Source organism: Boleophthalmus pectinirostris, unplaced genomic scaffold, assembly GCF_026225935.1.
Source record: "Boleophthalmus pectinirostris isolate CB_2022bp ecotype Guang Dong unplaced genomic scaffold, ASM2622593v1 HiC_scaffold_21, whole genome shotgun sequence".
Lineage (NCBI taxonomy): Eukaryota > Metazoa > Chordata > Actinopteri > Gobiiformes > Gobiidae > Boleophthalmus > Boleophthalmus pectinirostris.
In genome coordinates, this window is record NW_026571175.1 from 8,320,112 (window position 1) to 8,345,586 (window position 25,475).

At 36.7% G+C, this 25,475-nt stretch overlaps 2 protein-coding genes and 1 long non-coding RNA gene across 3 annotated transcripts in view; 2 read left to right on the plus strand and 1 right to left on the minus strand.

Moving 5' to 3' along the window:
* The first annotated feature begins 4,063 nt into the window (after window positions 1-4,063).
* On the plus strand, window positions 4,064-8,712 carry lypc (ly6 domain containing, pigment cell). The gene is made up of 3 exons (XM_020939267.2): window positions 4,064-4,327; window positions 6,687-6,806; window positions 8,487-8,712. The coding sequence occupies exons 1-3, from the start codon at window positions 4,276-4,278 to the stop codon at window positions 8,687-8,689; spliced, it is 375 nt and encodes a 124-aa protein (XP_020794926.1). The 5' UTR covers window positions 4,064-4,275; the 3' UTR covers window positions 8,690-8,712.
* A 2,222-nt stretch (window positions 8,713-10,934) lies between these two features.
* Window positions 10,935-22,530, minus strand: clic1 (chloride intracellular channel 1). Its single transcript, XM_020939287.2, has 7 exons — window positions 22,414-22,530; window positions 22,112-22,176; window positions 19,111-19,220; window positions 17,685-17,810; window positions 16,496-16,602; window positions 14,877-15,058; window positions 10,935-14,125 (listed from the first exon to the last, which is right to left on the minus strand). Exons 2-7 carry the CDS (start codon window positions 22,151-22,153, stop codon window positions 13,964-13,966), a joined length of 729 nt encoding a protein of 242 aa, XP_020794946.1. The 5' UTR covers window positions 22,154-22,176; window positions 22,414-22,530; the 3' UTR covers window positions 10,935-13,963.
* Window positions 21,963-25,475, plus strand: part of LOC129410067 (uncharacterized) — a 42,879-nt gene continuing 39,366 nt past the window's right edge. The window contains exons 1-2 of the long non-coding RNA XR_008632705.1: window positions 21,963-22,193; window positions 22,446-22,647. This is a non-coding gene — a long non-coding RNA (uncharacterized LOC129410067). The remainder of the gene's footprint in view (window positions 22,194-22,445; window positions 22,648-25,475) is intronic.

A 25,475-nucleotide genomic window follows, 5' to 3' on the forward strand; every position in this document is an offset into this window, starting at 1 on the left:
CTGACGCCGCTGCTCGACCTCCCCTCGGCTGCTGATGGGTCTCCGGGACTGTCCCTCCTCTGCCCCTCCTCTGCCCGGGGACAGTCTGACTCTGCGGCCGGAGGCAAGGCTTCAATCACCCACGTCTGTCAGCTCCTACAGCCGCTGGTAACGATCAGACCGTGGTGACCCCGAGTTTACAATCTCAACAGTGACGTTATCTGGCAACTTCAAAGACGCACATGCTCCCCATAATGAAGGAGGCTAGTGTAAAACAACTTTAGATACGGGTCCAACTAGCACATGCTTGTAATTGATAAAATAGTCATTAGGCCAATACAAAAAGTTGATTTTTATAATAAGGTTAAATGTTTTGGGCGTGAGGCTTTGGTAAAGGAGAGAAAGACCCCACAAAACCAGTGCGAATTTGCAACCTACCTTTAGCCTATTTTAAACTTTATAGACTACCAAACAGCTACAACCTATGGGCCTCATAATCATTGGATTAACTACTTGCATAAGACTATGTTGTATATTGCCAGAAAATCATAAAATCATTCAAAAAATTGTAGTAAAAGAATAGATGTTTTAATGCCAGTTTTAACCATAGACTCTACAGTGTTATAATGTGCCTACATGCCTGCAATTGTGGCCTACTTTATCTTGTGTTGATGTCTAAATTATTATTAGTCTATATCATAAAATCTAATCTAGGATGACACAGAGAGCTGGATTTGACCCTGTTGTTATTGGTGATATGAAACAGCATATGAATGTGTATTTTTCCTGTGTAAGTGGGTCAGAGTGAGAGATGAAGCGGACACTGGATAAACAGGATGGATTCTGCAGAGGAGCAGTATTTGAACAGCTGCACTTAGCCCTGTGTTTGTGGCTGTGATAATAATAACAGCAAAGCCACATTTGGATGGACTTTGCAGACATTTGTAAATGGGATGTAAACTTGTGTAGGCAGTGGCACAGTTGGAGACACAGAGGGCAGTGTGTTTCTTTAAACCAGCACTAATCAACAGACAGTCAGCACAAGGACAGAGACAGAAAAGGAAATTGTAATTATTATTATTATATAAACACGCAAAATGTAACTTTTTGGGGGAAGAGTCCACCATCTGTTTGTCTAATGGAGTTTTTATCGCTTTGAATTGAATATTCCACAGTATGGCATTAAAGTGACATGACAGGTTAAGTTACTCATTTCTCTAAAATGTAGTTAACATCATTATATTTACAATTTTACTAAAACTTTTGTCTAGTGTTTTTTAGTGTTGTAATTTTGGTGAAGTTTATCATTTTACTTCCTGGTTGGACACAGGGAACAGATATGACATAGGTAGAGATATGTTACCTAGCAACCATAATGTTAACAAGAGCCAAGGGCTAAATTACACAGTTATGAATTGACAAGCAAAAATAAATGCCAGCATCGTTATTATGTTAATTCATTAAACTATGTGGAAAATGCCTTCTTTGTGCATAAATTGTCTCTGCATTTTTGATGGCATTGTGACAGTTGATAACTTAGGTAGAGGGATTGTGTTTTAGAACTCTCTGCTACTTGCTGTATTTTTACCTTTTTGTTTTCTACATTTCTTCACAAACTGCCACTCAGCTGGTCTTATCCCAGCAAACCAAGTCTTAGGAAAGCATATAAATCTGTCAAATGCACTTTAAACATTTCAGTATTAAAATGCATTTTCTTCAAAAACATCTGTAACTGAATAAATGTATAAATGTAAATAGCATTGTATTGTATAGTATTGCCATTTCAGGTAATGTAATAACATTTCCACAAGCAGGTGGCAGAGTCTCCACCTGAAAATAGAGTAAGAATAAAGTAATTAGAAAGTACATGAATAATAATGTCAAAAGTATATGAAATGAACAAATGAATAAATCTGGTTTAAGGCTGCACTTTGTAATTTTCATTTAGTGAAAGTATAAGGTAAAAAAGCAGGTAGTCCCTGGTCCACTGTATTTATGTAAACAGAATTCAGATGTACAGTGGGTCAGTGGGAGGAGCCTGCGTCCAGACTGGATTAAATGCCATCTGTCTCTCAGGCCACAGCCAAACATCAACAAGAGATAGATAGATACTTTATAGATTTATTGAGATTCGCTGCAGCACTGTACTGCTTTTGTGCCTTTGTGTCTCAGTTAAAGGTTAGGTGCAGTTTAACAGGAGGACTGTTCAGGGAGGGTCATCTGATCTGTGTCATGCAGTTTGAGGAGAGGAAGAGCCAAAAGTGTCCCCCTCTGTGTCCTGTAGCATCACAGCAGTGTACAAGGACTCCTTTGAGCCTCATTCTTCCTCTGCTATGTTGTTTCAGTTCGTGATGAAATGGGCCATTCCCTCAAAGTATTCTTCTGGAAGGTCTTATAGTATTTCCTCTGGCCTCCTGCCTACATATGGACGGTTTGTGTGTTAAACGAGTGTGAATGAAACAAAACCCAACTCTGGGAATGTTTTTGTTGAGGAAACAAATTTATAAGATAGGGCAGTGAAAACAGCATAATATCGAACCTTTAAGGTTAGGTTAAAACTATTATTTTGCTATAATCATTTCATTTAGACCAGGGTTTCTCAAACTGTGGTGCATGTGTTGTACAAGGTCCTACAGCTCTAATATTTACTTAATTTAGAGTCAGTATATGTTTTGGGGCTCTTTTGGATTTATTTATTTTTTTGTTAGAAATACTGTTGAAATTATATAATACAGTTTAAGGTATAGCCCATATACTTATACTTTATATTATAGAATTTTGCATCTGGTGGTATTTAGAAAATCAAAGTCTTTTCTTATGGGGACCTCTAGGGTACAATGTACAATGTAATCAATAGTATAAATGAATATACATCGAAAAAGACATCTTTTTCAGATACCAATACTCACTTTTAAAATCTACCGAATATCGACTGATATCAAGGCAGAAACTGAAAACAGCATTCCTTATTCTACTTAAATTATTTAGATGGTTACTGTTGTTTTCTTATATTATTTGTCTGTTAGACCTATCAGTGTTTATACAGTGAGTCTAATTCAGAAACATTACAGATCAAATTGATAATATATTTACTTTTGCATTGTTTTTGTCATGAATAAACTGGATTAGGGCTGATTCACACAGATCTCACTGGTCACAAGATTGGGTCAGCAGAGTCCCACATGCCTCCCTCATGTCCTCCATTACACAGACCATAATTCACTTAAATCTAACCTGCTCTCCACAGGCTCTCATACTACTACTGCAGATATACTGGTACATGCTGTGAGGAGCCACAGTCTACTGTGATTAATACTTTGTCAACATTAGCAAGATTTGGTAGTTGGGTAGCTTACTTCTTAAAATGTTGGTATTTTAAATTACCATACTAAAATGCCACATCTGTGCAATCTCAAACACTAGTGGAGCTCAGTTATGGGAGAGATTGCGGGCATTATCAGCCACAATGGCACAGGCTACTGTTGTGTCAGTGCTTTGCTGGTCTGTCCCAGGCCAGGTGTGGCTACAATAGTATTTAATCACTGCCAGTTGTGGAGTTAGTGAATAATGCAATGTAAACTGTCTTTGAGTGTCAGTATAACTAATCCATGTTATCATTGTCAAGAAATAATTTCCTAAACAACATTTTACAAAAGGGACTAATAAATCATGCATTCTGCTTACGCCGGTCCTGCCTACTTAAAACAATACAGTGTGTGTGTGCTGTGGTAATCCCCGAAGAAAAGTCTTGGCATTTAAAATGTTGCTTCTAACATGTATTATCAACAACATTTTATCAATATACTCATTTAAAGTCTTCACCATCCATCTTGAGACTCAAGTATTTGCCAATTTAAGTCACAGGTCTTTTCCCTCAGTGAAATACAGTCAAACTCTACTGTTGATGTGAAATGTGATTAAACTGAAACAACAGCAAAAAGTTGCAAGCTCATCCATTGTCAGTCTGTGGGTAGATTGTGCAGTACTGAACACAATCGACTTCTGTCTTGTTCCATGAATTAATAGAGGACACACTGTACAAGTCTTACTTTTGCAAGTCAAACTACTATGAGCTAGAAGAAAACGTAATTTTGGCCAAAAATTTAAACAATCTCAAACTTTACAAGATTTTAGGGTGTGGACTTGAACTTAAAAGAACCTCTGTAATTGAATTTGTGAAATGAGTTGAGGGCCGTATGGTATCAGCTGTGGGCTGCGCAGTTCACGGGAGAATCCTACTTTTCACAAAGAGGACATCGACAAAAACAGTGATTTATTTAGGAAAAACAAGGAAACATGTTGCGATCTTACATCCTGATGGTATTACTCTGCTGTCTTCCTATAGCAGGTAATGTAGTGAAAATGTATATTTAAGCTTATTTCTTACATTTAGAGTTGATTGATCTAAAAATGTAATGAAACTTAGGATGATGAAGACTTGTGTATTCATGTAGGGGCTGCACAATATTGAAAAAATGCAATGCAATGTGATTGTGATTAGATTTGAGATAGTTTAAAAAGTAAGATTTGGTTCAGAGAGCTCATTGTTAAGAAGTCCAGAAGCATTCACATTTTTGTAATTTTTGTCTTTGTTAATGTTCGTGAAAGTATTCTGAAACAATTTTTTATATATTGAAATAATTGTGTATCACCACTGTTCTCTGGTCTGACTTTGTGGTGTCAGGGCTCTCAGACCTCAAACCAGAGCCTCTGTCAGTGCAGGGGACTGTGGAGTCCAGCGTTTAAAAGATCATTGGGACAGTGTAGTTTCTCTTTTTAATGGCTCTAGGCTGTGGACCTCTCCTCCCTCTGACCCAAACATGTTCAGCTGGACTCTCAAACTGTGGCTGAAGTCGAGCCAGAGCTGCTCACAGCATATTTGAAATGCCTTACATCTTATGTTTTTTAAAAAAAAATTAACATTTCTTTCTGGACCCTAAACTCATTTAAAACACCTCAATAGACTAGAATAGAATTTGTACTTCTGTTATAAAGACTTAAAACAATATAACTGGTATTAAATAAATAAATAACTTCTCAATTAAAAAAAAGTATTTTGTTCTTTGTAGAGTGGCATTCTGCTATCTAAATAACTGCAGTCTTTTGATAGAGTTTTTTTTAAATAATTATTTAGTTGCTTGATGTACTTGTTGAATCATGCAGTAATGTCATTTAAAACATGTGTAGACCTATATATGTCTTTTTAGTATATGGAAAATTAGATATTACATTTATACTTACTTCACTACATTTTCAACATCAAATATAAACATTAAATATAAAGCATCTTGTGTACAAATTGCTGTGAATCAAATCAAACAAAGTAGGAGTAGTGCTTTTGTTTGTTTCCACTCCAGTTCATAACCTCCTCCAGTGATCTATGGTGAGGCGGTATGGACAAAATGTGTCTTTGTTACAGTGAATACTCCGACCTTATCTGATGTGTTTCAGTTGCATTTCATAATTCTTTAGATCTGCAGTTTATGTTTAATTGTGTTTATGGATCAACCTGGAATTGTGTCCCCGGGTGCTGGTATGGTCGATCGTCCACTGCTCCTGACAGGTTTCCTCAGCCTGATGGGTCAAATGCAGATACATTTTCCTACTGAGACAACCATTGTTTTATCTTGGATGAACTCCTCAGTCAGTATAGTTCATTTTCATTTAACAACAACCTGTGCAGGGACTGACGGTGGAAACTAATATTACTGTTAAAACCTGACAATTTTTCAGTTCTATAAAGTTATCTTCTTACCTCTCTCTTCTTTTTCCCCCTACCTCTGTCCTCTCCCTTTCTCCCTCCCTCTGTCCCCTCCCTTTCACCCTCCCTCTGTCTTCTCCCTTTCTCTCTCCCTCTGTCCTCCCTTTCTCCCTCCCTCTGTCCTCCCTTTCTCCCTCCCTCTATCCTCCCTTTCTCCCTCCCTCTGTCCTCCCTTTCTCCCTCCCTCTGTCCTCCCTTTCTCCCTCCCTCTGTCCTCCCTTTCTCTCTCCCTCTGTCCTCCCTTTCTCTCTCCCTTTGTCCTCTTTTCTCCTTCCTTTCTCCCTCCTCTGTCCTCTCCCTTTCTCCTCCCTCTGTCCTCTCCCTTTCACCCTCCCTTGTCCTCTCCCTTTCTCCCTCCCTCTGTCCTCTCCCTTTCTCCCTCCCTCTGTCCTCTCCCTTTCACCCTCCCTCTGTCCTCTCCCTTTCACCCTCCCTCTGTCCTCTCCCTTTCACCCTCCCTCTGTCCTCCCTTTCTCCCTCCCTCTGTCCTCTCCCTTTCTCCCTCCCTCTGTCCTCCCTTTCTCCCTCCCTCTGTCCTCCCTTTCTCCCTCCCTCTGTCCTCCCTTTCTCTCTCCCTCTGTCCTCCCTTTCTCTCTCCCTTTGTCCTCTCCCTTTCTCCTATCCTTTCTCCCTCCCTCTGTCCTCTCCCTTTCACCCTACCTCTGTCCTCTTCCTTTCACCCTCCCTCGGTCCTCCCTTTCTCCCTCCCTCTGTCCTCTCCCTTTCTCCCTCCCTCTGTCTTCTTCCTTTCACCCTCCCTCTGTCCTCTCCTTTTCACCCTCCCTCTGTCCTCCCTTTCTCCCTCCCTCTGTCTACTCCCTTTCACCCTCCCTCTGTCCTCTCTTTTTCACCCTCCCTCTGTCGTCCCTTTCTCCCTCCCTCTGTCCTCTCCCTTTCTCCCTCCCTCTGTCCTTTATCCCTCCCTCTGTTCTCTCTCTCCCTGTAGTTGGCCTGCGCTGTTACACGTGTCTGTTCCCGGCCATCTCTCCTCTGGACTGTTTTAAGTTTCCTCAGGAGTGTCCGGCCGGTCAGCGCTGTCTCTTCAGTGAAGCCACTGGACGACGAGGTACTGCCCCAAACACACAGGGCGGTTATAGGGTTAAAGAAGTACTATTGTTATTGGTTTGTCTGTAATATTCCACATGGCATTAAAACGTATATATCTCACAGTTATACCTTGCAGGTGCTCAAAAATACCTTGAAAAAATGCAATCTTCATGTGAGCTGGCCTCTCCAGATAGATAACATTGTTTTTGTGGAATATTCCAGGCAAAGTAATACCATCTGTAGAGGCTAATTTGTCCACTGCAAACAGCCACTTCTGGTTAAAGGTACTCAGAAGTCTTTAAGTATGTCTTCAAAAACACCAGCATCTCTATAGACAGACATCTCAGGTGCTGTACACGCCACCAGAAAAGTTACATAGTGCACCTTTAAAGAGAGCACAAGACAATATAACTTTTTAGTTTAAAAATTTAAAATAACATAAAATTGGAATATTATCCACACCACAGCTGTGACTGCCCACCTCAAACTCTCCTAAACTGCCCCATTCACAAGGCAGGAGTTATTTTAGCCTGATGTGATCAAGGTCAGTCTGGGTCGTGATGCCAAAGTTTGATCAGACAAAGGCTCTTTGTGATAAACAGGAACTGGAACAAACCTATCTGTAGGAGGGACACTTTGTTTTTGTCTAATGTCTATTGTTTTTTATCCCATTCTCTTTAAAGGCCCTAAATTACATTAAATTGATTATTGTAATTCATATTACAATGTTGTTACCTCCTCAAAAACATACCCGTGTTTTGTTTCATTCACACGTTTGAGTAATGTTCTGTTTCACCTTGTGATGTCATGAAGTGTTAGCTTTAAGTTAAAGGCTATTTTTGCCTTTAGATTGGTATGGAAACAAAACACACTTCCAGGTAAGTTTTTGATGAGGAAACAACATTATAACATAGATCAGAAACTAGCATAATATTTTATTTTATTAGTTGAATCTTTTCTGGTGCTTAATTTGATGATAACTTTAGAGTCTAGACAGATGTTCAAAATTACTTTTAGCAAATGTAACATGGTAGTCTAATACTGGTTTTTGGTCATTGGTCTGGTTTCTTCATTAGAAATTCTGCCTTTTCCATTAACCCCTAAAGTGATCATCCACCTTTTATCAGTTAGTACCCCTCTGTGCAGCAAATTGTGGGTTAGCACTCTCACCTCACAGCAAGAACGTCCCAAGTTCAATTTGCAGGCGAGGCTCTCCTTCCTCTGTCTGCACAGGATAACAAGATATGCACCTAGTTAATTATAAAAGAGATTTTCAGTCAGTGGGACTTAAGGTCAGAGAAAGCTTGGCAGTGATTAATAGTCTGTTTTTTTTTGTTTGTTTTTTTTACTGGAAATTAAAGTTATTATGTGTTTTTAATAAGACAATGTAATCAAGATGTCAAAAAATATGAATGATCAATGCTATGAAAACAATGTTTGTTTGATTAATTTAATTTATTAGCAAATGTATTTTCATATTTTGCTATTTCAAATATGGCATAATGTAGTAAAAGTAAAATCTGAAACCTAAAAAATGGCAGAACTGGGAAAGAACATGTAAAATTGTTAGTAAAATCTTCAATATAATGAATGATCTTAACTGTGTTAGTCATAGGCACTTTAAAAAAAATGTTATAGCTATACAATTACTTTTTGGGACCAACCATTCGTCTCCAGTAAGCGATTTCTTCTTTCATAGGAGCTCTTACAGTGACCATGTATGAGAAGAGCTGTGCAGTGCCCTCTCAGTGTGGAGTGAGTGGACAAAAATATTCCAGCGGCTTGTACTTCAACTACACCAACCTATGCTGTGACACCGACCTGTGCAACAGCGCCCCGTCTGGTTGGAGAGTGACGGTATTCCTGAGTCTAATGCCTGTCCTGGGACTCCTGCTCTACTGACAACATGAAAAACAACTGGCAAATACACCTCATTACCTACAATGATAATAATAAGTACATACTGACCTATTTTACTCACATCTGTACACAAGAAGTTAGAAATAAATTGATTCAGTTTCAGTTTATTAACAAATCTTATTTGAATTTATTCTTTTGCGAACTAATAAAAAAAACACTTGAATTGCTATCCTAAAGTGCTATATAAATATATATTATTAAATAAAAATAAAAATACATTAACGTGGATTTCCCTCGGGATCAATAAAGTATCTCTCTAACTGCAGTGTCTAATGGAACCCATTTCTACAGCCACGGTAACAAAAAACAGTGCTTTCTTAGAATATTGTGACTTGAAGAGGGGGTATTAAACTAAATAAATTTTTTGCTTTCTACCATGTTCCTTCATGCCTGAAGAGGTTTTAGATAACATGCATAGATGCATGTTTTAGTAATTTTGTGATCGCTCCTGGGCCCTATTTGAACCCTCCTTAACGTTAGATGTAACATTCTGTGCAATTTACAGCCCAAAAGCCTAAGTGACCCATGCTCCCACACAACAATTCTCCATAATTACACAAAAGCATGATACAAAACTGTACACAGCAACATGACCAACCTGATACAATGGGCAGTAGTTTCATTAGCAGGATGCACGCTGATTGTGTTGTGATAGCGCTCTGAAGGGGGAGACTTAAAGCGGGGAGCAAAGGGAGGGGAAAGAGTTACATGTATGAAGGTGATAAAAGGCAACATGGTAACATCTAAATATGTTATGTGTTAGCAATTAATACCCTAGAAGTAAAATACCCCCTCTTTAACAAACTCTAAAAGATGAATGTACTATTCAACAAAAGCGCTTTTTTATCATGTGCAACAATAATGAAGCAATGCATTTCTTTATATCTTTATTGAAATTTTAATAAAAAGAATATCTGTAAAGCTTTAAGTATGAAATAGAAAATGTTTATTTAGTTTGCCTTCATTTTGCCCACTGTTTGAATGACTGCTAGTTACTTTGTACAGGTTCTTCAGTGAATAATTCATACATGATAAAGCATACAAGCTTACTATAGGCCTACTACAATATCATTTTGCAAAGATTTGAGTAAAAAGCAGAAGAAAGTACAAGACAATACATCTTACAAAAGTTTTAAAGATAGAAAAATAGCAGTTTTGAGTACACAAATAGGTTTATACAATGCATCCAAAGCTGATACAACAGAGAAATCTCACCAGAGCTCAAAAGCGCCACTTATGGGATCAGAAAAATTCAATATCAAATTCATTTTTCCCATAGATAATAGACAAAACAATGCTAACTGTAGGCACTGCTCTGTCAGATAGTCTATTAGACTTTAATGTGAGCTTTGTTTCAACACAATCTGACCAGAAGAGAGGATTTTAGCTAGAACTACAACAGGTGAGCTGATTTGTGCTGTTAAACACATAAAATTAGTAAGTCACTCTCACCTTTTGTTGAAACTATTGATCACAGGCTCCTGAAAATGTGTTGTTGTGTCCATTTTGTATCTTAAAACTTTTGACAGTGTTTGTTAATGTGTGCATGGTGACTGATAACACCCAGCATGATGCCACTCCAAGTATCATTATAAACATTTGGAAATATACAAAAAAATATTTATAACAGACTAAATTATAATTTCTTTTTACTTTATTGTAATTAAAATGTTATGTTTTATGACTACGGTTAACCCTGTAGCTTTTAATCCTTTATCAAACATATTTCCAAACACTATCTATGGGAAAAATAAATAATAACTGTACTTCCTGATCCAGAGTTGAGTCACTATTGAGCTGTTTAACTTGTGAGTCTTGAAATAGTCAGACCATTCCCTTTTAGAACTGTCCACAAACAGAACTGATGTATTTATTTTTTTACAATGTCAGAACAAAACATGAAATTAACCTAAAGTCAAAAAGTATTCCTCTTCATTAGATAACTGCACTTAGGAAAATGACTGTCCTGATAGGAGACATTTAATACAGATTCGTAAACATTGGACAAAACTTCAAAATTCTTCATACAGGTCTATTCTTTACAACAGAAATTCACAAATTCAATCATGTTTTCTTGTAATTCTTATATGACTTGGTAAATCTTTATCTATCTATCTATCTATCTATCTATCTATCTATCTCTATCTATCTATCTATCTATCTATCTATCTATCTATATATCTCTCTCTCTCTCTCTCTATATATATATATATATATATATATATATATATATATATATATATATATATATATATATAGATAGATAGATAGATAGATATAGATATATAGATATAAATCTTCTTTATTTGTGATTTGTAACTTTAGCTCCTTCAAAAACACATGCTTGTCTTCACATATCACACCAAAATAAGCCAGATGCATTTACACCTGTTACTGCATACAACTTAAAAAAAAAACAAAAAAAAACATTTATGTTGTATCTATGGTAATAAGCCATTAATGAAGTACTGTATATGTTCACTGAATACAGACAGTTTGAATAAGAAGTCCCTTTCACACTTCCCAATATTGAGCAAATAATGATTATATTCTACCAAAAATATATAAAATGAATTACTTAACTAAAATTACTTGTTGGATGAAGTAATTTCCTTTTCTTTTTCCTGTATTTTGTACAGATGATCAGAAACAAAAGCATACAGAAACCTATAAAGATATGTCTAACTTTTCATTCACACTTATGCACAAATATCACATAAAATTGGTAATAAACTGGGACTAAAACTGGAATTAAAATAGGACTAGATCAGGACTAAACCTAGACTAGACCAGCACAAGACCAGATCAGGTGCACACGACAAACTAATACAATATATTCGCTGACATTACAACAATGTGAATGAAAATAGTTTCAAATAATCCTTCCTGTAGTTCTTAAAGGGGAAGTGGCGTCTATTGAAATGGCTTCCTGTCTCTGTGAACAGTTTTCAGCTCAACTCAGAAAACAACCTTAAGAGTATAGTTTGTTACAGTCAAATCTTTGTTCCCACAGTAAAAAAATCTGATCATGAGACGCTTTTACGTCTGTTTGACGCTTTTGACATTTGAGCGGCTGTTATCTCACTTAAGAAATATTTGCAGAATTTTGTAAAAGTTTCATGACGTGACACTGAAGCGATAAACTGTGAGAATGACCCTGCGCACAATTGACTATGGAGCTCAACAGACACTGCCCGCTCCTGGTTTCAGAAGTAAATGTTGCATTATTTTTTTTATCTATGGGAAAAATTATTTCCCATACATTTACTTCCGGAACAACAACTGACTTCGTAGTGGGTGGGACCATTAAGCTCCATAGTGACGTTTCCACAAATTTACTTTAGATACAAATCCAGTTTCACAAATGAATTAAATAATGTACTGATAAACAAATATATCTATCTAGTATACACAAATTGAAGTTAAAGACATCATGCTTGTTTAATAAAGCAAGACCAAAGTAAAGCACTCACAAAAATGCATTGTCACTTTTCTATTGCAGGGTATGCTACCCGTTTCCATAGAGTTGTTAAGTGTTGTCTGGAATGTTCCATAGTAATGCATTAACCATATTTCCTCTCCACTTTTCTGGATTGTAACCTGGCCTTCTGGTATCTCCATGGAAGGATGAATCATGGATTATTCTTGACAAAGACAAACACCTACATAGAGACAAGCCAATGGCAGACACTGCAAAAGAAAAGTTGCACTGTGCAACTTTAATTTGAGTTTCAGTTTTGGTTTAAGTTAGCATTTTTGTTTTTGCAGCATTTCTTAAATTTATATTTATGAATTAATGGGATTATAGAAAAAATTAAATTGCCAGTCAAATAATTACTTCCCTATGATTTGTATCTTCTGTCTCTACTCTACTTGTACTATCAGTTGTTAAAATCTTGCTAGTTTTATTGCTAATATTTAGACATGATCCAAAATTGTTCACCTTTTTCTAGTTTTCCCAAATAATTCCAGGTTGTTTGTATATAGCATAAGACAATTCCCTGCCACTTTCTCAGTACAGGTTGAAACTCAGTAAAAACACATAAGGCTTGTCTAAAACCTGTTGGACCAGTTAAACCCAGAGGCACAAATATTATCTGTAATTTGATCGTCCTTTCCCTTTTAGGCTTTCATGTTCCCGGATACAATCGCTCCCTCTATTTATAAAGCGTCAAAGACATCAGATTAGCATAAGTGGTGGACAATAGTTAGATAACATCGATATTGGCTTTAATCTTATGCACTCAACAACAATATCAAATCCATTTTAAAGGTACTTTGTGGAACATAAACTGATACACCAATACACAAAAATAAATGCTTGTATATGCAATTACTACTTGACTTCAAAAGTGCACGTTGCAACTTTCATGGCGGAGGCCTTGACACCTACTTTTCTCCATGGTGATATGGTTATTATTATTGCTTCGTTTGGAATGTTACACAGTATGGTATTAAAACTTCTCCATGAAGACTAGCAGGGGACATCCCCAAGCCAAGTTACATGCCAGATCTGTGGAAAGGCTGTAAAACTTTAAAAGTCACTCCTAAGCCAAGGGTTTATTAAAAAGTTTGCATCAGGCGGGACATCTGGTATAAAAACAAAATTAATGTATATTTATTGTAGCAAAGTAGTTTTAGCTGGGATTTGTCTCTTTTTAAATGACAAAAAAGGTAAAGAGAAGATTTATAGAAAAAATACTGTAATGTTGTGAAATGTTAAGTACAACTAAATCAGCAGTTACAAACACGTCTTCTGCAAGTTTGAAGAACAACATTTTGTGAATTACATTTGGTGATATGTATTATTACTGAAGAGAATGATAAGTAAAAGTTACTTTGTATTGTTAGTAGTACTATTTGCTTTGTGAATTTTATATATTTTGGCAATTTAAACAATTACTGTATAACTAAAACATTAAGTGGTGTTATTATAATGCGGCAATACTAAAATCCAACTTTTTATATAATTAGACTAAGGCAAATTACAGGTACTTTAATTTCTACAATAACTGTAGGACAAATCATGGTTATCTCAAATCCTCAGAGAAAACAGCATTACAATAGTATTTGACTTAAAGATATGATAATGCATAGCAAGTTATACATTATTAACAACCATTAGAGCCTGTCTAAAATGTTCCACCTAGCACCTTTAAAATCTGCTATAGCACAGTATTTAACGATATGAAGTCCCATTTAATGTATGACATGCACATGTTTAGCTGTTGTTTTGTCCCTGTGTTTTGGTCGTGTTTACTTGAGGACTTTGGCCACAGAGGCGTAGGCGATGTGGATCTCCTCGTCCACAGGGCAGGTGGAAGCAAACTCCTCCCGGGCATATGCTGCGTTCAGGTACCTCCACAAGTTTGTGAGGGTCTCGGGGATGGTGAATTTACGATACTTTAAACACACCACCTGGGGAATAAAGGAGATATGAAAGTTAAGAAAAGACTAGTTTTTTTCTATGTATGAGAGATTTTTGTGTTTAATGAGAAATATTAACAGTAAATTAGCAAACGTTAAAAAGCAAATGTTCCACAGTAAGACGTTAAAGGTGCACTGTGGAGGTGGAGAGTTCGCCCTCTAGTAAAACCTATTACTATTTTGCCTTACTTGTTCCACAGTATGGGAATAAAAATGGTAATTACAATGGAGACAGGTTAATGGTCTCATCTATGGAGAAGCAAGCCTGCACATGGTTAGCTATAAAACACCTGTAACTGAAAAAATGCAAGAGAGATATTTTTAATACATTCCAGGCAAAGAAATAACATCTCCACAAAGACAAGCAAGTAGCGGACCCTCCACCTTACAAATTACACAGTGCACTTTTGAACTTCTCTGTCTTTCACTTGCTAATTTACATTTTTACTGCTCAACAATACCTTGAAAATGAATTTACTTATATAAAAACAGTCTCGCAAATTTGAAATATTTTGAAATATATTTAATTAAATATACCATAATATGAACTTCCCTAAACTGCGTCATAATTGTTGTGTATGTATGTATTGTATGTATTACATTGTATTGCTGGGTTTGATGACAACACAACATTATATAGACCAATATTATTTCATACAAATGAGGGCAGCTAAAACTAATGATCCATCTGAGAGTACGACATAATCAGATTGTAAAATCTGAAAACTGCCAATTCTATCACCTTGACAATGTGAAGCTTGGGCAGCAGGTTGCAGTCGGCCAGAGTCAGATCCGGCCCGTCCAGGAAGCTGCGAGAAGAGGAAGTGACATCATCGGCACTGTTCTCGTCGATCTCATCAGGAAGTGGGCAGCCCAGATAATCATCCAGCTTCTTCAGAGCCTTCAACAAACCCTTCTCCAGATCTGAGGCACAATATAGACAGCACTATAATTCGGGGCTGTTATGGTGGTTCAATTTTGGTGAATTTTTCCTAGAACCTAAAATTTGTAATACACGTTTAAATACCAGACAGGGGGCAAGCAAAGTCATATTACAGTGATTTATTCAAACTGATAAAAATATAAAAAGAAAAACATATGTAATTATAATTAGTATTAGCAAGTATAATTTTGTGCTTAATTTTAAAAATATATGTTCAATAGTTCGAGTTACCCATTCAAACTTTTAAACTCTTAGCATTTTTTTCTTTAAAGAGGGGGTATTTTACTTCTATCAGGTATTAACTGCTAAAACATATTTAGATTAGAATGTTATGTATACCTTTTATTGCTTTGAAAATCCTATATTCTCTGAAAATAATGTATGAACATGTTTTATAAGTTTCACTTTCATTTTTGATGCTCTGAGTCTCCCCTCCATGTTAATAAGTCACTCGCCCTTGAATTGTCGTGTGGGAGCATGGGTGTGAGAATCTTACAGAATCTTCCTAATTACAGGAGAGATTGCTAAAATACTAATATGCATGGAAGACATCTAAAATCTAAAAAGACATGTTTTTGATGAGGGAACAATTTTATACATGGTAGAAAGCAAAAAATGTATTTTGATTTTGAGTACCCTCTCTTTAAGATCAAAAGTTAAACTTTAAGTTAAAATTAAAATAACTTTTGTGTTCATACTAAAGGTGAAGTGTAATAGACCAGTTCTGCTCCACTGGTTTAGCTCAGCCACAGATCAGAGGAATTATGGTGCATTCATACTGTTTCTGTCCTACTCTAGTCCAGATTGGTCCTGGTCTGGTCCAGTTTCAGGTCTGGATTTAGTCCTAGTTTAGTTCCTATTCTGATGTGATGTATTAAGTGTGAACGTGTCGTTAGACAGTAATGAAATAAGCAGACGCTCCCGTTTCCCCCATTATCTCTAAAGACACACAACACTGAGAGGAGTGTATACGTAACTAGTTTTACTTAAGCTTTTTTGTAATGCATGAACCTCAACAGTGTCCATCTGGGCAGCAAATGTTTTGAATTTGCCTAAAATATTCCTCATTATGGCATTAAACCATTCCCACAAAGAATGAATTTCTTTCAAGGTATTCAAGGTGAAAACACCTGTAAATGAATATCTGCAATATAGATAAGTTAAATACTTTACTATGGAACAACAAATAACAACTCTTTTGAGACAAGCATCATGCACCTTAAGCTTAGCATAACTTTATTTAGAGTTTGAAAATAGTTAATGTAAAACTAGTGAACCACTGAAACCACTTGAGGCTAATACATACAGATAACATCTTATATTATTATTGTATATTATGCCAAAGGGATCATATTCAGTTCAACAGGTTAACAGCACTGCAATAGAATACTGAATAGTGTATTGAAGTCTGTGCTTACTGTCGTTCATCTGAGGGTTGGAGTTTTTGATGTAGGCAGAGAACTTGGAGAAGACGTCCACTCCGGCTGTGTTAGACTCTGGATTACGAGCGGCCAGACGAGGATATCTACAATACAGGAAAACCATGGACAATGAAGGAAACACTATTTTACAACAAGACAAGGGTGTTATTTTGAGGTTTGAAATCTGACAAAATTATTTTTTTCTTCACTGTTGCTCCACCAAGACATTCTGAGGTACATTAGCAGAAGGCCTGTTACAATAACACATTTTGAAGTGAATAATGCTCAAGTAAATATAGACGAAAAGCGATAATACTGAAATCACTTTATGCCACTAATGCAATAACACAAGAGCAGATTTAAACCACAAAAACTATTCTGAATTTACAATATTGTTCAAAAGCCATGAGCTGCAATAAATACATAGCAGAATGAAACACTTAATTTGCATCTATAATAAGTCATTAAAGTTATTAATTCAACCTACCACAGCTCAAATCTTATCACAGCTAAAAAAAATTAATAAAATTCCCAGTAGTGCAAAGAAATTGTATACCCAATAAATTTACCCCCCCAAAATATTGTTCCATCTAACTGAACAATATAATATTCTGAACAATAAGTTAATATAGTAATTCTGGTGACAGGCCTAAGTAACACATTTCTGATGGATTCCAAAAACTGATAGGAAAATTCTGAAGTATTTAGATGGTAAAATGGTAAAAGGTCACATTTTTATACCACGTTTTTCCATGTTCAAAGCACTTTACATCAAGGAACCACTCACCTACTCACACACCTACTCACACACCTACACACTCACACACACACACACACACACACACACACACTGATACACCACTGTGCACAAACACTAGGGGCGAGGTGGGTTAAGTGTCTTGCCCAAGGGCACAGTGAGAGCACTCATCTGTGTGAGCTGGAATCGCATTGCGAACCTATAGGTAAGTGGATCTGATCGCTTAACCAATGACATTAATGTCGAGAGTGGAATTTGAACCGCAAACCTTCGGATCAGTGGGCAAATGCTCTACCAACTAAGCAACTGTCGCCCCAACAGATAATACCTTTTGACAGTCTTATGATTGTTGTTTTCATTTTAGACAACTCTAACACAACAGAATCTCCTCAAAACAAACATAAGATAATACTAAAGCCTAAAACCTACTTTGGGGGGCAGAGGTTCTCCTCCAGAAACTCCTCGATCTTGTTGGTGTCTGTTTTGACCTCATTGCCGTAGAGAAGGAATGGAGGCTGAGCCCCAGGAGCCAAGTCTTTGAGGATCTCAGGCTTCCTACAAGAGGACAGACATGAGCAGAGAGGAAAGAAGAGACAACAATGAGGTAATCTGGATTCAAACACTGGCTATGTTTATGTGCACACCACAAATCTGATCATTATCTGATTTCTAGAGTTATCTCATTATTGATATTTTGCTGATGATGTCATCAACATTCCCTGGGAGTGTAATGCTAACTATAGGCACTGCTCTGTCAGAAGCTCTGTTACTCAAATTAGACTTTAATCTGAGCTTTGTTTTAACACAATCTCAAAGAACTAACTTAGTTGGACCTACAGCTGATGAGTGAGTTGATTTATGCTGTTAAACATAACATTACAGTCACAAGCTAGCTAGCCAACAGTTTTTCAGCTGTCACTCTCACCTTTTTGTTTGCTGAAAATAAGTTGTTTAAATCCACTTTGTATGTTTTGTTGAGTTTTCAGACAATCTTAAAACTTTTTTGGCAGTGTTTGCTAATTTATGTGTTGTGTCACCATGGTAAAGAGTAAATATTCCACCATAGAGATACATGTAGAACACCCCCAGTGTGATGTCCTGCAAAGTATCAATTGAAATCATATAAATATATAATATATAAATATGTATCATATAAAGATTTGCTCCTGGAATCTGTAATCAGATTTCTTTCTGATTGTTCACACAGAGGTTTTGGCAAAGAACATAGTGCAAACAAGTACAAACTAATGTGGCAAAGACAAACACCAGAAACTGTAATTCCAACCAGCTCTTTTGATTATCTGTAGTACAATATATATAATTAAAAAATATATATAAAGAAAGATACAACATACATACAAAAAGCAGAGCATATGAAAGCATACAAATAAAAATAATATACATGATTGAGTGTTTTACATGTGTGATGGGGTGTGTATGAGCTGTCATATTACACTACTTTATTTCTTCACACCACTGACTCTTTTTAAAGCCATAGTATGTACAATTTTTGCCAAAAGGTTTACTAAAATAAAAGCATGATTTTTCATCATGGATGTCTTTATTACACTGAAAAACTGGTCTTATGGCTCCTCCTGTTTGTTTCCATGGAAATGTTGTTAATTTGGCTATACTCTTCCATAAAGTGGAATATTAAGTGTTATGCCACTGTATAGCATAACACTTATCTGTCTCCATGGAGAATGTTCCAAAGTGTGGTTTTAACTTTATTTTTCCATGGAATCATGCAGTTGTCTTTCCACCTCCAGAAAGTTACAGGCTATAGCTTTAAACTCAACCCACCATCCCTCTCTATCAAACACACAGGACTACAGAGAGATGATGTCATTCTCACCTCCTCATGTCGACTGTGGTCACGTCAAACGTCACTCCTTTGAGCCACAAAACCATGAACAACCTCTGAGAGAAGGGACAGTTCCCAATGCTCTGCCCATCACTGCCCGCCTAAACACAAAAGATACACAATATTCAACAGCAAGGAACAGGGACAGACAGCAGGCACATTTACCATTTAAAATCAGACAACTAGAATAATCAGATAACCCAATAATTAGACGTAATTTTTGGTGTTTTTACATGCACAAGATAATTCTGATCAGCACAACATCTGGTTACATGTGTCAATTCAAACAATTGTAGACTTTTGGTCTGCATGCACATAGTAAGCCAATAATATGCACTGTTTCCTGTTATAACTATAAGACAATTGTCTCACTGTCTTAGTCTAATCAGCTGATCAATAACTTGACATAATAAATTGATCTTGTTGCTTTTTGTAATATCCTAAGCATGTAAACATAAGTGAAGAGATTATAGGTACACTTTGAAACTTTTGTCTCCATGGAGATGTTGCTTTGTCCGAATGTGGCATCAGCCATATTTACATAAAGAGAGTGACGCCACCAGGCCAATTTACAGGTCAGATAATGGAGAGGCATCCCACACGGTACTAAAGCATGTTTTTATAAATGTGAGATAGATATGTTTAATACCATATTATGTAATATTCCAGCCAGGATAAGCAATAACAATTCCACGGAGACAAGTAAATGGTAGACATCTCACCAGAAAGTTACACCTTTAAAATAAAATATGGGTGCTACCATGGTTTCAGTTTCAATAGTTGCACACTGAAAAGATCCCTTGCCTTTTTTTTTCAGTGCTTTTTGTTTACTGTGATATTAAGACATTTCTACTTTAAGCTAAATACTCTTCAGGAATTAATTATATTTGCCAACTCATATCATAATTCATTTCTTAAGTAAACATAACATCACTCTTCGTATTATCATGCACCTTAACCATTCTTATAAACCTTAAACCAACAAAAAACGTTTACATTGTAATTGCCTGGAACACAATATACCATAAATTACTCAACAGTCTGACTCAAACTTCAGTCATGTAGGCAGCTCAGGATGTGAAAGCAGTCAACACATGGCTCTCAAATGCATCTTGTTTCTATGTGGGAAGTTATGCATGAAGTCTCAATGTCTCGGCCACTCACTTCAGACTATGTAAAGTCTATTTTCAAATGAGGAACTTAAATGTTTGAAGCAAAGAAGTTAGATATGACTAGTAAACATTAATGGAGTCAACACCAAGTTACAACACATCAGAAAAATGCTTTTTGTCATAAGATTCAGACACAGGAATCATTTATAAAGAGGTTGCTCTTAAGTTTGCACAAGACCACAAGGGAAACACACATCACCACATCGCCATTTTGGGTCTATTACAGGGCACTGGAGGAGAGCAGTGGTCACATGGACTTTTGCAAAATCTGGTGTCAAGATCTGGTCAAGGTGTGAAACTGTTTGAAATCGCAACAATACTGTATCCATATTTGTCCAAATACAACGTTAAAGATGCACTATATAACTTTTTGTTGGGGTTCCTCCTCTGCTTCTTTCTATGGATTTGTCATTGCTCTGACTGGAATGTTCGAAAGTATGATAAACAGTTCTACCTTACTTTACTTTTTTTTTTTTTTTTTTAAAAAAAAAACATGCATTTTGACTGTGAAAGGGGTTGGCTCTCCACACATCTGACCTCCAATTTCTCCATGAAGAAAGAATGGTTTAATATCATAATGTGAAACATTCCAAACAAAACTAAAACATCTCCACGGAGAAAAGCGTATGATGGACCCTCCACCAGATAAGTTGCACCTTTGACTATTTATTACAAGCAAAATCAATTTTCATAAATGTGTGGCCCATGTAAAAATGAATGGAAGAAATGTTCCAGGCAGTCTACCAATGAGTTTCAATTAGCGCTGTTACTTTAACAATTAATGACTATTTAAAACTAAATATTAGATCTTTGGAAGAGCAATCGACCAGTATGTTGTTTTGTTTAGTTTTTTTTCAGTTATCTTGATGCATTTAAGTTTTAAGCTTTGTGTGTACTCAAGTCGGCCAAAACAAAATATCAGCCTGTGGTGGAGATTTAAGGTCAATAACTGATCTGCTAAAAAATGCAACTATCAGACTGGTTGTATTTCTACATTTGAATGCTTAAAAGTCCTCATAATGCTGCCTATAAGCAGGGGATGAAGGTTGCTCATATTTTATTCTCATGCTGCTGTCTATCTGACATACCACATTAATATCAAATCCCTACAAAGAAGGTGATCCACTCTTTTTAATTTAGTTTAATCACAAAATGTGCCCAGTGTAACTATTAAAGTGCTTGTATGCCTGCTACTTGTGACGCCAACAGGCCAGTTAATAGGTCAGATCTGTGGAAAGGCCACTCCATACACAGTAAATTAGTCAAGGTCTATTGACTGGCATTAAGAAGAGCTGATTAAATGCAAGAGAGACAAGACAAGCAGACACTCCAATAGACAATTTACATAATGCATCTTTAGTTTTAGCTCTAAATCTTGGCTTAGTGACTAGTCTTTCCCAGTGTCTGAGCTTGTACACTATGATTATGGCTTAGAGCTGTGTCCACAAAGGAAAGTACAGGCCATTTTAGGTAGAGAAGGCTACAGGCTATATGTTTCACTAAAGGAAGAGCGGATTAGATTAGCCTACAACAGCATGGACGAGTCAGCTGGCAGCATTTGAAGGATTAAAACCTTTAAAAACCCCAGTGAGTCAGCAACGTGGTCTATTAAAATAACCACCTCGTTGACATTACAGTAAATTATTTATTTATCATAAGTAATAAGCTACAAAGCAGAAATACTGATAAATATGTTTAAATTACAGACATAAAAACAGCGGTCGGTTAAAATGCTAAATTTAACTTAAATGTACACGTCTATTTTACGTAGCGTCACTTTTTCTCAGTGAATGACGTCTTTCTCCATTCATCACTCTTACCTTGACAAAAAGTTCAACTCGGGGATGGTTTGCGTCGCTCATCTTTGCTCAAAACATCCAAGGATCTGTTCAAAAAATAAAGGTAAAAATTAAGATGTTAAAACATGTAAAAGTTACGCTTTAGAGTTGTATCCTTTAAGAGTACAGCAGCTATTCGAAACCACAGCAGAGCCAAGCCCATCTTCCGCTACTACAGTTAACCAAATGAGCAAAGTTACACCGTAATAAGATAGATGATAATGCATGCAACAGGTTAAAAGATCTATATTTTATGATTAGATTGTTTTTTTTTTAAAGTTTACCTTGTAAGTGCAAAAAATCTGTGTTTGCTCAGGTCGGTCGGTCCTCCGTGCTGGTGGTACTCGTCCCCGCGGCGCCTCGGTTTCCTGCAGCCGCTGACGAGGCGCTGCGAGCAGCTCTCAGCCAATGGCGCCCGCGGAGAGGCGGAGGGGAGAGGCCGAGGAGGGTGACTTCGAAAAATGAGCAACGCCATGAGGATGAAGAGGAGAGAAATACACGCCTTTTACGATTCAAAGGTAATCTATACCTCTCAGTGAAATGATATGTGTAACAACAACTATTTCACAAACCATGCGCTGGACGTAACAGTATGCCGTAGCCTATTCCTGGGCTCCAAGAGTCAATTTTGTTACAGTAGTACAGGTACAGTGGCAAATAGTTACTCAAGTAAAAGTATCATATTATGAAAAATATCTACTATAAAAAATCTATCTATCTAAGTAAAAGTATTTAAGTGCCCTACTTTAAAAAAATAAGTCAAGTAAGTATTTCGCACAGATTTTGAAGTGTTATTAATTTTCTAAATGTAGTGATATTGATTAAAATATATAATATATGTATATATAAAAAATGTGTTCCACGGTGGTTGGTCTCTCTCCCCCTCATCCAGCTCGGGTCCTCTACCAGAGGCCTGGGAGCTTGAGAGTTTTGCACAGTATCTTTGCTGTTTCTAGTACTACACTTTTCTAGGCTGAGGTGTCTGTGGTTTTTTACTGGTATCTACTACTCCAGTTTGGAGGTTACAGCCCCGAGTGCTACAATCACTACGGGCACCACTGAGGCCTTCACCTTCCAGGCCTTCTCCAGCTCTTCCTTGAGTCCCTGGTATTTCTCTGGTCTCTTGATATTACTCTTTTCCTGGTATTACAATCGCTTGGTACTGCAATGTCCACCACCACGACTTTGTTCTCTTGCTTAGCACCACTGTGTCTGGTTGGTTCGCCATCACTGTCTGTATCTGGAAGTCCCACAGGAGTGGCTCGATCATTCTCCACAACCTTTGGAGGTGTTTTCCACCTTGACCTTGGGGTCTCTAGCCCGTACTCTGCACAGATGTTTCTATACACTATGCCTGCCACTTGGTTATGTCACTCCATGTATGCTTTCCCTGCCAGCATCTTACACCCTGCAGTTATGTGCTGGACTGTCTCAGGAACCTCTTTGCACAGCATACAGTGTGGGTCTTGTCTGGTGTGGTAGATCTTGGCCTCTATTGCTCGGGTGCTCAGGGCCATGAAAGTACAGATACCTGCTTTCAAATATAGTTAAGTAAAAAAAAAAAGTAAAGTAAGTTAAAAAAAAAAAAAAAAGTATCCACTGTAAAATGCACTTAAGTAAAGTGCAGATACCTAAAAAGTACTTAAGGACAGTAACTTCACTACATGCACTTTGCTACCTTCCACCAGTGATTACATCACAATATTTTACATCCAATAATATTTAATACAGATGGGGCAGATACATTTCATATTGCAGAACTGTATAATATAGCGAGATCTTGGTCTAGTCACTGATAGAAATTATCAGGTTAAATACAGTCTATGGGTTCAACATTTGCGAATTTACCTTTTGGATATTTCATGGCAAAAACTGTCTTTTGCCCCCATCTTCATCCATTATTACATGCTGGAAAACCACCAACAAGAAAAATCTGCTCTTGGGTTATTGTTATAAATGAGTTTCATTATTACTGTTTATCATCTATTACTTCAGCAATATATCACACTTCAAAATATGTTATTGTGATAGGCCTAAAACAGACTGTATGTTGTATAATTACTATTTTTCTGATAAAAATTAGATTATTTGTCACAGGTCACCATGGTTAAAATAATGTACACTGTATGCTCAAGTTCAATGATTTATCTTGGATTTAAGATTCAACCCACATGGTCCTACTTTTTATTTGTTTATTCTTTGATAATGATTGCCATAGTGTTGCCTTTGTTCACTATTAAATGTTATAAAGCTCACTTGAATTCATTGCACTTACTAAGACTTAAAAGACATGTCCTAATTAGAAAGTATCTTTGTATTGCCTCTGCTCTACACTGTTTGCATAGGGAAATTAACAGTTTAAAACATGTTGTCACAAACACATTAAACTGTCAATGTCGCTTACAATGACGAATACAAATAGCATGGGTAGATTATGTAGTTTGTCCATGTGTGTTACCATAGGCCCTGTGCCTGGTTAACATTAGGAACAAATCTGTAATGTTTAAGGTTTGGGAAAGCATTTGGGCTTGTTTTAAGAGTAAAACAATGTCAACTTTTTTTTTTTTTTTTTTACTTTGAAAACAGCATCTTGGAAACAGTGGACTTTGGTGGTCTTATGTCATAGCTGCTGTTTGTTTACTTTTAGGGACCTGTTCGTGGAGGTGAGTCCTCTGGGTGGAGATCTGTGGTCGGATCCCTCTGTTGAATTAGATGCTGTTGCTGAATATTCTTCCTTCCTGTGATGCATTTAAATCTCAAACATTCAAATATTTGCCTTTGTTGTGTGGTCCATCTGATTCTTTCCTGGCTGTTAGAGATCCACCCATAATCATTGTACTCAAAAGCCAAAGAATTCCCATTATAGTATTGCCTTTGTAAATGACAGCAGTGGTTTCTAATGTTACGCACTAGTTTCTTCACACTATAGGGGCTTGTTAAGTAAGTAAGCAACATTTTGCTCAACCTCTGAAAATAATACATAATATTTCCTTTGTCATTATGTGTGCTTAATTAAAAGTAAAATTTCTGAGTTTTCCTTTCATGATTAAATAATCAAAAAATATGAAAGCATGCTTTATCTAAATCTTAATAAAATTGTCAATGTTCCTCCCACAGCTTTGGAGTGAAACTGCTCATGACCACGAGATGGAGCTGTTGTACTTTGTGTGCAGTCATTTTCCACTGGCATCTGTGACAGAGATGGAAATATAATATAATGTTCGCTTCAAAACAGGAAGTGTGGGCCATATACTAAAAAGAAGAGAGTTTAGCTCAATATTAAATTATAAAATGTTTTTGAAGTACTAGTGCTAAATGACAGAAATGTGTAGTGAACTTTTTGTAC